The sequence below is a fragment of the Sebastes umbrosus genome, chromosome 23 (genome assembly GCF_015220745.1).
Source record: "Sebastes umbrosus isolate fSebUmb1 chromosome 23, fSebUmb1.pri, whole genome shotgun sequence".
NCBI classification, from domain to species: Eukaryota; Metazoa; Chordata; class Actinopteri; order Perciformes; family Sebastidae; genus Sebastes; species Sebastes umbrosus.
Genome location: NC_051291.1, coordinates 4841396 through 4857121, shown reverse-complemented (window position 1 = coordinate 4857121; position 15726 = coordinate 4841396). Strand labels below are relative to the sequence as shown.

Here is a 15726-nt window from a genome sequence, read left to right as displayed (position 1 = left end):
TTGTATTTATTATTTTTATTTATTTACACAAAACACCACAAGTCAGTCACACTTTTGAGATTTTGCCTAATGAGGCAAACTGTCCTGGAATTAAAACGTGAGTATCAGTAAACATCAGCATTTATCTGTAAATCACACTGACAGACAGCTGGGTTTACTAACTGTGGATCTTTTCCCTCTCGTCGTTTTGGTTTCCTTTGTTATAAAACATCAGCAGGGCTGGTGGAGGGAAGCTAATATGTATGGTTTCTGGATGCAGCTTTTTATCTCTGTACAAATAAATTATGATAAAGATGGAGTTCAGGTCCATAATAAAGTTAGGAATCTCCTCTCCCAAGTCCTGCCCCTCTGGCCCTGGTCTGAAAGTCAGTCTGCAGCTTTTAGATTGTCTGCTGTCCGGTCCGGTAGTTAGGAAGGTTGCCGGGGGCCTTCGGCAGGTTTGAATCCTTCTGTCTGCATCTTGTCTTTGTATTTCAAGAAGTCTCTCCTCTTGGAGAAATACTTCACCTGCCAGGGAGAATGGAAAAGATGTGATCCTGCAGTATTTCATTCAGGCTACATGCAGCTTTCACCTGAGTGAAGTATGTTCACTTGAATGTAGGATGACCAGATCCCAACAAAACAAATGTGGGACAAAGAGTATGTTTGAGTGGGACAATGTGGGACACGTTTTTATGTAATGTCTATCTAATCTAGTCTATCTCTCTTTGCCCGAATGCATCCATAGATCGGCACATCTCACAAAAAGCTCGGACTAGAGCCCTATTTGAGTGGTGAGAGTTCAGTCCTATTCTAAATTTAATTCAATATTGTGATATTGTGATTTTCAAACACTGCTTGTGGTTCATCCTTCCTGACATCATGGTGTATACTAAATACAAAACTCACTGGTCACAAAGATTAGAAAGAAGGGATATTTTACCCACTGAGCCGGGCAATTTGCCTCAAACTCGCTCTTGAACTTCTGGCAGGAGTCAGATTTGTCACCATTGTCATCCATACATTTCCACAGCAGGTCCCTGGAGTCCCAGCAGGCCTTCCTCTCTGCTGAGTTTGGAGCCGTCATAGCTGCTGGATCCTGGGAGAGATGAAAAGAAAAGAAAGTAAAGGCTGGGTAAAGTTAACAGGAACTAATGTCGCTCCTGCTATCTGAAGGGTAAACTGTTGAAAACCCATTATTAACAATGAGGTAGTCTACACTAAAAATGGTATCAACCTATGCCAGGGGTCAGCAACCTGCGGCTCCGGAGCCACATGAGGCTTTTTAGCCCCTCTACATTGAGGAAAAATAAATAAATCTGAGATTTCAAGAATAAAGTCATAATATAACGAGAATAAAGTCATAGGTTTATGGGAAAAAAAGTTGTAGTATTATGATAATAAAGTCATAATATTATAATATAGTAATTTTACGCGTTATTTTATTTTTTTCTCGTAAAGTTATGACTGTAGTCTCGCAATATTACGACGTTTTTCTCGTAAACTTATGACTTAATTCTCATAATATACAATTTTTTCTCGTAAAGTTACAACTTTATTCTGGTAATATTACAACTTTTTTTCTCCTACAGTTATGATTTTATTCTCATAATATTCTGACTTTATTCTGTAAATCTCAGATGTTTTTCCCCTCAATGTGGCCCTAATACTCCGTAGTACATTGTCTCTTTGGCCCTCACTGCATTAGACTTATATACTATATACTTAGACTATAAACTGTGTTCCCTTCATCACAATGATCAAATGTTTTGCAGCTCCAGACAGATTTTTTTTGTGACTAAAATGTCTCTTTTGATAGTAAAGGTTGCTGACCCCTGACCTATGCTTTGCTCACTATAACACATTCATTACTGTAATACTCCTGCTACTTTATGCTAGCCATGTGTTTACTGTTAGGTTTACACCACTTGCTGTTTGTTTACATTGTTAATTTACATCCTAATCAGCCTCAAAAGACCCAACATCTTAAATCTGACCTACATGACACCACTACACCATGTTCACTTTAGTATTAAACTACTAATAATCAACTTTAAATCACCCTCGACTATATATAACCAACATAAACAAACACAGTTAGCTAACAGTAGCTGACAGTAGCTTGTATAAACTCAACTGTAACTCACCAAATGAAACACTAAAACCTCCAAAAGTATATCCTTGTCACAACCACTGCTGTTGTTTGTATCTGTCACTCCATAAAACCCGAAAAAAACAGAGTAAAACTCGTTATTTAACTACAAAACTGGAGACTTTTGTTGTTGTTGTTCCTGCAGAGTGAAATGAAGGACATGCGTCGCAGCACTTCCGGGTTGCGCCGTCATGACGTCAAGACGTTGTTGCGCTGTGACGTGATGACGTCAAGACGTAATTGACAAAGTCTACCAGGTGATGGAGCAGTTGGTTAACAAATCCACACACTAGGTAAGGGACATGTTTGACAGTTTTTTAAACCTTAAAAAACAGGTAAATTAACCAGAATTTCTCCAGACGACGAATTAACACACAAAGTGGAGTTTTATGTAACTTGTGTAGCATTATTTAGCTGTTTTTCCTCAGGTAACCATGATGAATCCCACTAATTGGAAGCAACAGGTGAGTGCATTTCAGAGCCTGATAGACAACCACAACAACAACACACAATATATGTAACTCACACTCTGCCTTTTATTCACTCCTCTACTTCATGTGTTTTTTTCAAATCTTAAAGGGAGATTTGTCAAGTATTTAATACTCTTATCAACATAGGAATGGACAAATATGCTGCTTTATACAAATGTATACATATATTTATTATTGGAAATCAATAAACAACACAAAACAATGACAGATATTGTCCAGAAACCCTCACAGGTACTGCATTTAGCATTAAAATATATGCTCAAATCATAACATGGCAAACTGCAGCCCAACAGGCAACAACAGCTGTCAGTGTGTCAGTGTTATCATAAAGTGGGCATGTCTGTAAAGGGGAGACTCGTGGTTACCCATAGAACCCATTTACATTCACATATCTGGAGGTCAGAGGTCAAGGGACCCCTTTGAAAATGGCCATGCCAGTTTTGGATTCCTTAGGTTTTCTAGTTTCATATGTACATTCAGCTCTAAACCTGAGCCCGCTACAACATCCGAAAGATGGATTGTGTTAATGTGTTATTATCGAGTTAACCTTGCAGCCCTAGTGCATTCATTCAAACTTTTTGAAGGTTTGTTTCTTTCCTGGGAGCCTCTTTTCCTCCACAGCACAACAAGTGTTTGTCACTGAGCTACGTGAATGTACACTAAAGTTTGTGTGTGTGTGTGTGTTTAGCCTTGCAGTGAGTGAAGGCAGAATGAAATTGTGTTGTTGATTAACTCCCTCTCTCTTCTTCTCCCTCCCTCAGCCTCAGTGACAGAGAATAGCCCCGCTGGTTGCCATGGTTCCCTGCAGCAATCCATCTCAGTTCGTGTGCTTGTGAGGACTGAAGGGAATAAAAAAAACAAGTACTCTGATGCAGGGGTGAGGAGCTCGGCCTCTTCTGAGGAAAGTAAGTGTTTGTCGCCTTGTGTGTGTGTGTGTGTGTGTGTGTGTGTGTGTGTGTGTGACTTGAGTGTGTCTCTCTAAGCTGCTTCAGAGACAGAACTTCATTCACTATTCATATCACACACCATTTACTGACCTCACTTCAAGTTTGTTTCCTCCACTGTCAATGAGTGTTTTTATGTTTTAATCCGCTCCAGTATGGAGATTTAAGACCAAAGTTCCTGTCCAAAAACATGTTTTAAATATGTATCCCTATGCATGAGAGTGTAAATACACACAATTCCTGCAAAGCGTAATATCTGAATTCTTGTTTGCAGCAAAAACACAAGAGCTTTTTCCAAAAACTTGTCATGACATTTTTCTGTAACTGCTCTTAAATTAACGGTGTGTAACATTTTGGAGGATCTATTAGCAGAAATAGAATATAATATTCATAACTATGTTGTTTTTAGTGTATAATCACCTGACACTAAGAATCGTTGTGTTTTCGTTAGCTTAGAATGAGCCCTTCATAGCTACGCAATGTTTCTACAGTAACCCAGAACGGACAAACCAAACTCTGGCTCTAGAGAGAGCCTTTCATGTTTTTACGTTACCTGAAGGCCACCGTAGTTCTCCAACATGCTTGTGAAACTGCGGTAATGCGTGCTGCAGAGTGCAAAACCGTGGTACCGCCAGCCGCCGTCTGACTTCTTTTGCTCCTAAAGTAATGTTATTATGGTAAGGATGGCCTCTGAGTGAGGGGAACGGCATTACCACGGTTTTGTACTCGGCGGCTCATGTCACCGCATACTTGGAAAGGGAGTGGAGGGGTACTCACTTGGTTGAAATCTGCAACCACACCACTAGATGCCACCAAATCCTACACACTGTCCCTTTTTAAAGGAGCAATATGTAGCACTGACAGCTTGTTTTTTAAATGGGTAACAGCAGTCCAAATTCAAAACATTGGAGCCGAGGCCCGTCCGCTCCTCCGGTGTGACTGACAGCAGTTAGCGCACGTTTTCTGAATTTGAGGGTTACCTTCTAGACACGATGGCGTTAGCCTCTGGTCAGCGGCAGTAGTCTGAATCACTTCACCGGTTGTGCGTCTCAAATACTGGCTGCCTCGATAATCCAGCTGGACCACAGAGAGATGTGCCGAGGCTTTTCAGGTCGGGTAGAATCTAACGTTAACGTTACCTCTGTTGATCCAGTTGGATGGCTTGCTTCCATGGCTGCAGAAGGCTGTGTTTGTGTGCCAATTTGGTTCATACTGTATGTGGCAACGGGGGGTTGAAATGGGCAGTGGACAGGATCACACCGGCCAAAACATAAACAGACGTTCTGGACCGGAATGGAAATGTCAAAGGTGAACATACCGACTCTAGCATAACACTGTCGGAGAAGCCGGTATTTCAATTCAGCCTGTTTCCATAATCTCTGATGACATATCAGGGTCATGTTATGATTTATTACAGTAAATTTATTACACATTGGTCCTTTAATGCTCTCCAGAGTGGATTAAAGTCCAGATGGAAAAGAAAAGTTATTTTTCCAAAAACGTGTATCCGTTTTGAAGTGGCTCAAAGTAGCAGTAGTGGTTTCAAGAGTTAGTAGACGGTATTTTCTAGGACACATTTTGAGCTTTAGATAGAAAATACTACCTAAAAGAACCCCCACAGCCCAGCTATGTTGTACTCTTATCTACCAGGATGCACATTATAACAGTGATCGCTTTGTAAATATACAAAAAGAGAAGCCTGTTTCACATGATATGAGTCGTGCTTTCTTGTAAATGTGCATTGTACGAGAGAAGGAGGCGTTTGTCATATATCTTCTGTAGCTGCTGTGCAATTGTAGCTCAGCTTAAAATAAAAGTTTTGAAGTTATGTCTGTCATGTGACCATACCACTTAAAGTAACTGTATTTCATCAAGAGAGAATCCAAGGGAAAATATGTCACAACACCACCTGCACTGTTTGATCAGCAGCTGATCAAAGATGAACTATTTCAAATGCACACACCCTCTTCAATGTTAAATGTTGCACCATACGGTTACAGGTACATCTCTTCTCTCCCAGCCGTGGTTTTAAGAGGTATTAGCGTGGAAGGATTAGAATATGTTCAGAAAAACTAACAGGATATTATGAGATGTATAAAATGTTCAAAAGGGAAACACATGTCTTATAAAATGACTCAACCTGTTGGGTACGGTAGACTCTCCTCACCACAGGTTGCTTGTTTAGATGCTGTGTGAGAGCTTTTGAAGTTATTTTCCCATTCTGTTTGAGGCTCTTATTTTTTTATTTTATTTTATTTTAAGCAAACTAGTGAGGTAGCTGATGCACGGTGCCATTTTGAGACTATTATAATCATTTCCTCTTCCTCCCTCTGCAATATTGTCTACAGCAGCGGAGAGGTGGCACTGGGTTATTTGTGGAGAGGACTCGAAACATGAAGAGGGCAATTAGATTGCAGCAGTATGATGTATTATCCATTCACAGTAATCACGACTGTGACTAATGGGAAAACAGATCTGTCGGTGAGAAAAATACTTATAATAATAATAATTTTTAAATGAGCGTTTCCCATGAGCCGGGAGCCAGAGTGTACCTCCATACCGGCCGTGTCTCTGTAGTAATAGAAAACAACATTAATGGATCAGTTGGCCTCTTCATAGAATGAACTGTTCATCTAAATTCACACAACACAAAAGCAACGTGATGTCACTTACTTGATGGACAAAAGAGGATGTGCAGTGGTCATGAACCTGCTGTCACCTGTCAGTCAAGTCAGTGTCAGTGCAGCCAGGATGTCAAAAGAAGGATGACAGTTACTTGACACAAGTCAGTTAGGTGTAAAGACAGGAATCCAGTAGTTGGAAGGGGCTGTCAGGCATAACCTGAATCCCTTGAGGATGGCGAGGTATATTTCGGGGGCGGCTGCTCAGTGGGCTGAGCGGGTCGTCCTTTAATTGCAAGGTTGGCGGTTGGTTCCTACTGTCTGCATGTCAAAGTGTCCTTGAGCGTGAACCCTAAGTTGCTCCCCTGGTACTTCACAGCAACCCACTGCTACTAAGGATGGATTAAATTCAGAAGTCAGATTTCATGTATGTACCTGCATGTAGGTATATGACGAATATAAAGTATAAATTTAAGTTGATTTTTAAATTCTTAGCCGACTAACACTCAGACGTCAACTAGTCGATAAGTTGATTTAATCGTCCGATCTGTATGACTGAGTTTCTCCACAAAGAATCACACATGAAAGCACCACTTCAAATCTCGTGTTTACCAGAGATGTGCTCATAAGTTTCTTAGAAATATGTCATTCAGCATAAAAAACACATAAAAAAGGACTAATGGACTAAAGAAATCCGAGTCGACTAAGACCAAAACGACCGATTAGTCAACTAATCGACTAAGAAGGGGCAGCCCTACGATTTTCCCTATGATTAATAATAATAATAATGGTAATATTGACTTTATTAAGAAGAAGGTCCATAGCGTACTAAATAAAAACAGACAATATATATATAAAAATACAATAAAAATACAATAAAATACAATAGTAAAAAACAACTCATACATGGCAATACATAAGCAGCTTCTTTATATCTAGAAGAAATACATCAGCAAACTTACCCTCATCAGCGAACCAATTATTATTCATATTCAACATGAATTATTATTAGTTATTCTCAGACGGATATCACTGTTTGTTATGTGTAGAGGTGCATGTGTGCACAGAAGTGCGGCAGTGTCACTGTCCCGGGCACTGAAACGGGGGAGATGGAGACAGGCCACGCCACGCCACGTCACGCCACGCCACGCCACGCCACGCCACGCCACGCCACGCCACGCCACGCCACGACATGACGTGTATTTCACGCGGGACACAAACAGCAGTCTCCCGGGAGAAAGTCCGGTCTTTGTTGATTGTTGTGTACATTTCTGCAGTGTATAAATACGTGCACGATGCCATCTTTTCCCTCGAGACAATTAACAAATTGAAAGAAAAGTGAAAATTAAAAAATTGCTCTGGCATGATGCTTTAAAATTGTTGATACAAATCCAATAATTAGAGAAATTGTGGTCCATAATAAGTGGATGGAAAATGAGATGTCTCAATAGGAGGTAATACCTTAGAGTAGCGAGTGTGAGATGAGTCATCTGACTTTAAGATCTGTGGTGGAACCTTTAGTATGACGGGAAGGTAAATGTCAGATCACAGTCAGACACACACACATACTGTAGTCTGTAAAAAGGCCAAAACACACACACACACACACTTAAAGACCCACACTCTTGCTCTCTTTCAGTTTCAGAAACACACACAAAGACGCAGGCACCTCTCACTGTTTTCTGAAGCTGCTTGACGCCGATGAGAGATGACAACTCTGACATTACTCTCCATGTCATGAGTCTCGAGTCCTCCTCTGAGTTCTTGTATTCAAAGGATGTACCAGAACAAGATGTGTATTGATGACTAAACAGAGCAGATTCTCCCACAGGGAACATTTTCTTTCAACACTGACTCATCGGTCAACCTGCGTGGTGATTAATCAGAACACACAGACACCACAGAATGATTTCTTGCTAATATTCAAACATATGTCAAATGAAGGTTCTACCACTTTAACATGCAGTGTATTGAGTTTGCACAGACCAGTGTTTTCAGCATTTACAAATTCGCACACACACAAGTGCACATAGGCATTAATTAACTACACTATTCGCCTACTAACAAGCCAGACACAGAGCCACTTTGCTCTATAGCAAGCATCGACCACCGATGGAATCTCTCCCTCTCTCTCTCTCTCTCTCTCACATATCGACCAGTCAGCCCAGTAGTGTCCAGGATACTGACCTCCAGTCGCCACCGCTGGAAGTCAATATCACTGTCAACTCAGAAACGGCATCCACTGTCATGGCAACGGGGGGCTCAGGCACAACCACGTGCATATAAACAAAACGTGACGTGGATATATAGCGACTAAGAGGGGAATGTTTTAATGGGAAATAGTTATCACTTCTTTACTTTAATAACTATTGTAAGGAGTCTTTAAGTCATTGTCACGAAAACACGCGTGATATCATACGCAAGACACATTGCTGATGTTGTCGTTGGCACATGTTCACATGTTGCCCAGAGAATAGCCGGTTAATCTTGTGGTAACCGGAGCGCTATTAAGTGATCTATATTGTTCTTATCATGCTTATATTCTTGTATATCCTTCCTTGTTTTTTTGCCCTGTTAGTATCGGATGCTGAAGATGGTTGAAATTTAGTATTCATGGTCCCAGAGGAGTAACCTGACCACAACACAGGAATACTGGTGCAATTAAGATAGAAATCTAGCACCCTCGTTAAGCCTATAACTTCAATTTTATACTCGCCACGACCCTTTGATCCGTCAAACTCAAAACACCTGGTTTGGTCTATATTATAGAGGCTATTAAACAAGTTGCCATGCCAACCTTAGAGCAGCCAGGGTTACATCAGAAATGACGCTATGTTGCATGTCTTATCTCAAAGCTGGATGAAAATCTGATCGGTGGTGAGACAGACTGAGCAGGGCCAACAGAGGACGCCCCAAATGAACTCCTGTTGAGTTGTTGACCTCGCTCCACTCACCGTACGAACGCACAGACTCTGAGAGAGAGGAGAGGAGAGGAAAGAGAGAGCAATAATCCGTAATCCATAGCTGCCTGTGTGGAGTGAAAATCAGCTTGTCACAGCAGCGGGATATGAAAAAAAAAAAGCTCAGGATATTTTTCCAGCGGAGGCGACAGCACGCTGTGATCATTCAGCACACAGCTTGTGTCTGTACACCTGTCAGGGCTAGACCCATGTGTGTTTTTGTTGCTTTAGTTTTCCTTCTTTTTACTCTTACGTTGTATCATCCAGCTTTGTGTGTGTGTGTGTTTGTTATATAAGACTTAAGAAGAGCATTTTTTTTTTCAAGTAGCATTCATATTTTCTCCATGTTCTCTCTGTTTTTGTCTGTAATCACGCAGCCTGATGCTACAATCAACATGTTGTTATTCCACAAGCCCTTTTCTCCCACCAACACACACACACATGCAGGCGTATATCCCGGAAGCACGGAGGCAGGGTGGATATTGTAACAAGCATCCGAAAAAATGTTGGTCCAACAAGTGAGACAAGGCTCCCGCCTGAATTAAAGAGGATTATCTCTCTTTAATTTATGCTAATGAATGCACACAGAGTAACGAGAGCAGCATGTTATTGTGCGACCGAAAGCCTGTCTCACTCTCGCAAACATGTATAAGCTCACACAACTGTGTGTCATTGCACCATTGAAGCCTGTTGCTTGTGGAACTACACTCATTTCTTTCTCACAAGACACACACACACACACACACACACTCAGCATTATGCCATTGTGTACTTCCTGGGAAGCTTGTAGTCCAACCGCTGCCAAATCTCACCACCATTGCAAATACACACACACGCTGGTTCCGCTGTGGGACAGTCCCAGCTCGGTTGGATCCACATTCTTTGGTTTGGTTTCACCGCTTTATGCAAAATCTTAAAAAAAAACCTTGTGAGGTTTCTCCCCTTTAAAGCTTTGTGAGGCAAATGAAACCTTCCGTGAGAGTCACCGTGATATTCCAAGAGAGAGGCTTGTTGGTATTTACCAGTGAGATTAGACATTTCAAGTAACCTGACGGTGCTTTTTGTTATGCCTCTGCGCTGGTGACAGTCGTGGCCGGATGCATCATGTTTTCCGGTTGTTCGTATGTACATATACGTCCGCCTGTCCCATTCTCATGAACGCGATATCTCAGGAACGCCTTTAGGGAATTTCTTCAAATTTGGCAAAACCATCCACTTGGACTCAAGGATGAACTGATTCGATTTTGGCGATCAAAATCAAAGGTCACTTATAGGGCTGGGACGATACAGCTATCTCCCCATTTGATTCTTTGGGGCTGATTCGATATTAGGTATGTCCATAATTAACTGTTAACCAACATTAAGCATTTTAACAGATTAAAACAGTTAAAAGAAATGTTAATAATCATGAAAGAAATCATGTGCCTCTGTGTCTTCTAATGCTCTTAACGGCATCTGCAAGATTTTACAGACCGGAGGAAAACAAGCAGTCAGAGCTGATCTGAGGTCTGCTGTCCATCTGCTGTCTATGAGCAGCTGTCAATCACTCACGAACTCCGACCAAACGGTCAAACTAGGCAGCGCTGATCAAATATGAATCAATATTATGTTACGTTAATGCCTATTTCTCTCCTCAGATGTTCTCAGAATCATCTTGTAGTGTAATGTCACATGACCGGAGCACAGCCAATAGGAACGCTCTCTCTCTGAAATGACCTGTGATTGGTCAAAGTCTCCCGTCACCGGCTTTTTTAGATTTTCTAAAGCCTGAAAACAGAGCCATGAGGAGATGTAGAAGTCTAGTTATCTCTCAGAACACTTGAATTACAATATGCTGAAAGGTTATTATGGGATTTTTGCCCAATGATGCCAAAACTATATACTGCCTACTGCAGCTTTAATCAAGAAAATAATCTAATCTAGAATTGTTGCAGCCCTATAGTCATTACAGTGACACTGTAGGAGATAAGGTCATGAAACCAGCAAGCATGGATACACTTTATCTTTTTTTTCCCCTAAAACACTGCTTTATATTCTCCTTATATCAAGTTCCCTATGAACTCATTGTTTCCTATACCACAGATACTATAAAGATATTATAGGAATATTCCCCTATGGTGAGGATGAGGAGATAAAAGCCTCTAAATCTCATCAGCTTTGCTGCAGAACACACACCATGTCCCTGTAGTATAATACCATCAGAATATTACAGGAGAGAGACAGTAGTGATTTCCATTAAGGGCAGTGGGAGGCACACACACACACACACACACACACACACACACACAGCAGCAGCGTCTCTCTTACTGCGATACACGTGAGTCTGTTATCAACCAACCAGCCAGAGAGCCAGAGAGCACTCCACTCGATCCAAACCCAGCAGAACCACACCGAGCCGAGCCAAACCACCGCACACAGAGGCGTGAACGATGACCTGGTAGCGCATCTTTACGCACCAGATCATCAACCCATCCCTTATAAAGCCACATTCTGCCTCTTTTCGGTTAAATCTCTCTGGGAGACCATGGAGACTGCAGCTCACAGGACCGATATTTTCATCTCCCAGCTGCTCCTCTTCAGCCAAATAGGTATGAAACTGGAAATAATCTTGATTTTGGTGGCTGACATGTGATGCGCCTGTTTTATTCCCATCGGATATTTTCTGCACAGCTGTTTCAGAAAATGTGCAATCGGCTTGTAGATGGCATTTGTTAGGAGCATGCATTTCCGTGCAACATGCAATATAGGTTACAGCTAAATACTCGATTTAGTTTCAGTGAATCCTCTGCAGGACATGCAGAGATTTTTTTTCTTGTCATGCTTTGAACATGTTTGTTGATGCAAGTTGGAAGTATGAATGAAATGTGATGTTGTGCAGCAGCCTGAAGACGTTTCTGATGTTTTTCATCAATACTGGATAGAAACTGCTCTCACAGTTGAAGTCTGTTGAACTTATTTGATATAGATGCCAAATGTTGCTTTAGAGACTTGGCCAAATAGGTAAGAAACTAGAAAGGAGGAAAACAAATATCTGTTTTATTCCCTTGGAACATTGTTTCCAAAAATGTGCAATGTGCATTTATTAAGAAGAGCATGCATTTCCAACGTGCAGATCTGTTCCAATACAATATATAGGTTATACAGCTAGAATATTCCTGTCCACTCACATTTAGTTTCAGTCAATCCTCTGCAGTACATGCAGGGATTTTTGCATGTGTTTTCCAAATGTTGCTTCAGAAACTTGGCTTGGATTAATAAAAATCCAATATCATATTTTATAATATATTAACACCTTTAGAAAGACACTTCAGCCAAATAGGTAAGGTTTATTCCCCTCGGATATTTTCTGCACACTTCAGTCTGTTGCAAAAAATGTGCAATTGGTAGCAGATTAATTTCACATGCATTTGTTAAGTGCATGCATTTCAGACGTGGAGATCTGTTCCTACGATATATAGGTTATACAGCTAGAATATTCCTGTCCACTCACATTTAGTTTCAGTGAATCCTCTGCAGTACATGCAGGGATTTTTTTTCTTGTCATGCTTTGAACAGGTTTGTTGATGCAAGTTGGAAGTATGAATGAAATGTGATGTTGTGCAGCCTGACGACGTTTCTGATGTTTTTCATCAATACTATATTTGAAGAAACTGCTCTCACAGTTGAAGTCTGTTGAACTTATTTGATATAGATGCCAAATGTTGCTTTAGAGACTTGGCCAAATAGGTAAGAAACTAGAAAGGAGGAAAAAAAATAATCTGTTTTATTCCCTCGGAACATTGTTTCCAAAAATGTGCAATGTGCATTTGTTAAGAAGAGCATGCATTTCCAACGTGCAGATCTGTTCCAATACAATATATAGGTTATACAGCTAAAATATTCCTGTCCACTCACATTTAGTTTCAGTGAATCCTCTGCAGTACATGCAGGGATTTTTGCATGTGTTTTCCAAATGTTGCTTCAGAAACTTGGCTTGGATTAATAAAAATCCAATATCATATTTTATAATATATTAACACCTTTAGAAAGACACTTCAGCCAAATAGGTAAGGTTTATTCCCCTCGGATATTTTCTGCACACTTCAGTCTGTTGCAAAAAATGTGCAATTGGTAGCAGATTAATTTCACATGCATTTGTTAAGTGCATGCATTTCAGACGTGGAGATCTGTTCCTATACAATATATAGGTTATACAGCTAGAATATTCCTGTCCACTCACATTTAGCTTCAGTGAATCCTCTGCAGTGCATGCAGAGATTTTTTTTATCTTGTCATGCTTTGAGCATGTTTGCAAGTTGGAAGCATGAATGAAATGGGATGTTGTGCAGCAGCCTGACGACGTTTTCTGATGTCTTTCATCAATACTGGATAGAAACTGCTCTCACAGTTGAAGTCTGTTGAACTTATTTGATATAGATGCCAAATGTTGCTTTAGAGACTTGGCCAAATAGGTAAGAAACTAGAAAGGAGGAAAACAAATATCTGTTTTATTTCCTCGGAACATTGTTTCCAAAAATGTGCAATGTGCATTTGTTAAGAAGAGCATGCATTTCCAACGTGCAGATCTGTTCCAATACAATATATAGGTTATACAGCTAAAATATTCCTGTCCACTCACATTTAGTTTCAGTGAATCCTCTGCAGTGCATGCAAAGATTTTTTTATCTTGTCATGCTTTGAGCATGTTTGCAAGTTGGAAGTATGAATGAAATGTGATGTTGTGCAGTATGACACAGTGTAATGTATGTGTAAATGCTGGATTTGAAGAAACCGCATCTCACAGTTGAAGTCTGTTGAATTTATTTGATATAGATGCCAAATGTTGCTTCAGAAACTTGGCTTGGATTAATACAAATCCAATATCATATTTTATAATATATTAACACCTCTATGATATTTTTTTTAGAGAGACACTTCAGCCAAATAGGTAAGAAACTGAAAAAGGAGGAACATTTTTTTTTTGATTTTGGTGGCTGACATGTGATGCGTCTGTTTTATTCCCCCTGGATATTTTCTGCACAATTCAGTCTGTTGCAAAAAATGTGCAATCGGTAGCAGATTAATTTCACATGCATTTGTTAAGAAGAGCATGCATTTCCAACGTGGAGATCTGTTCCTATACAATATATACTGTAGGTTAGAGCTAAATATTCCTGTCCGCTCACATTTAGTTTCAGTGAATCCTCTGCAGTACATGCAGAGATTTTTTTCTTGTCACGCTTTGAACATGTTTGCTGATGCAAGTTGGAAGCATGAATGAAATGTGATGTTGTGCAGCAGCCTGAAGACGTTTCTGATGTCTTTCATTAATACTGCATGGATTTGAAGAAACTGCTCTCACAGTTGAAGTCTGTTGAACTTGAATTTGATATAGATGCCAAATGTTGCTTTAGAAAATGGCCAAATAGGTAAGAAACTAGAAAGGAGGAAAAAAATAATCCTGATTTTGGTGGCTGACATGTCTGTTTTATTCCCTTGGATATTTTCTGCACATTTCAATCTGTTGCAAAAAATGTGCAATCGGTAGCAGATTAATTTCACATAAATTTGTTAAAATCACGCATTTCCAACGTGGAGATGTGTTCCTATACAATATACAGCTAAAATATTCACTCAGATTTAGTTTCAGTGAATCCTCTGCAGGACATTCAAGGATTTTTTTTCTTGTCATGCTTTGAACATGTTTGCTGATGCAAGATGGAAGTATGAAAGAAATATGATGTTGTGCAGCAGCCTGACGACGTTTCTGATGTCTTTCATCAAATACTGGATTTGAAGAAACTGCGCTCTGAGCTTAAATTCTTACTGTATCATTCCTATATTAGCCATATATCTAAGATCATATTTAGGTTATGTATTTTTCTTAGTTTGGAGTATTATTATACCTCTCCTTGTTTAAAGGAAGTCCACTGTGGCATCCATACTCCCACTTGTCCAAAACTTTTTCACCTGATTGATTTTTTACAAGCCTCGCTGGCTGTCTGTCTAGAGCGTCAATTCGTAAACTAACGGTTTGTTAAAAATCCCTCAAGATATGAGTCAGAGCAGCTGTCAAAGCACAGATCCTCTTTGGTAAAGAAATCTGAGGGTACTGTAGGACACCACTGATTTCAGTAAACGGATGCAGAAGTAAACACATTTCTATACATTCTGTCTGGGTACTAATCTCCAAAGAGTACAAACACAGATCTCCAGTCAGTAACGAGATGAATCATCACTTCTAAGTTTCATCAAAATCAGACCAAATCAGTTTTTGAGCATTTATAGCGCAACATGGTGCAAACATACATCATTTCAAATTAAGTTAAAATCAGATCAGTGCACTTGAAACATCAAGTTTGAGATAAAAAAAAAAAATTGGACCTTTTTAATTTTAGAGCTTGAACAATATTTCTTATTAGAGTACATTATGTCGGCAAATGACTAACAAGAAATTGCAGCAAAAAAAATATCAAAGATGTGTTTGTGGTAGTTTCGAAACAGTACATAGTTTGTCCACTAGAGGCCCTGACAAGTAGATTCTTTCCGGCTTTAACCCTCTGAGACCCAGAGTAGAGCAAAATTTGTCTTTTTTTAGGG

At 40.0% G+C, this 15726-nt stretch overlaps 2 protein-coding genes and 1 long non-coding RNA gene across 5 annotated transcripts in view; 2 read left to right on the top strand and 1 right to left on the bottom strand.

The window, feature by feature from the left end:
* On the bottom strand, positions 1–2337 carry LOC119482531 (cytochrome c oxidase assembly factor 6 homolog). The gene is made up of 3 exons (XM_037760125.1): positions 2127–2337; positions 923–1078; positions 1–507 (listed from the first exon to the last, which is right to left on the bottom strand). Exons 2-3 carry the CDS (start codon positions 1064–1066, stop codon positions 409–411), a joined length of 243 nt encoding a protein of 80 aa, XP_037616053.1. The 5' UTR covers positions 1067–1078; positions 2127–2337; the 3' UTR covers positions 1–408.
* Positions 2338–2430: 93 nt separating this feature from the next.
* Positions 2431–3472, top strand: LOC119482533. Its single transcript, XR_005205454.1, has 2 exons — positions 2431–2595; positions 3384–3472. It is a non-coding gene; the product is annotated as an uncharacterized LOC119482533 (long non-coding RNA).
* A 7984-nt stretch (positions 3473–11456) lies between these two features.
* The window catches only part of ptprz1b (protein tyrosine phosphatase receptor type Z1b), a 69537-nt gene continuing 65267 nt past the window's right edge, over positions 11457–15726 (top strand). For 2 of the 3 annotated variants that reach the window (XM_037760118.1, XM_037760117.1), the window contains exon 1: positions 11467–11735. In XM_037760118.1, coding sequence (XP_037616046.1) covers positions 11672–11735 — 64 coding nt within the window. In that variant the 5' untranslated portion in view covers positions 11467–11671. Of the gene's footprint in view, positions 11736–15726 lie in introns of all 3 variants that reach the window. The other variant, XM_037760116.1, reaches the window with a different exon arrangement.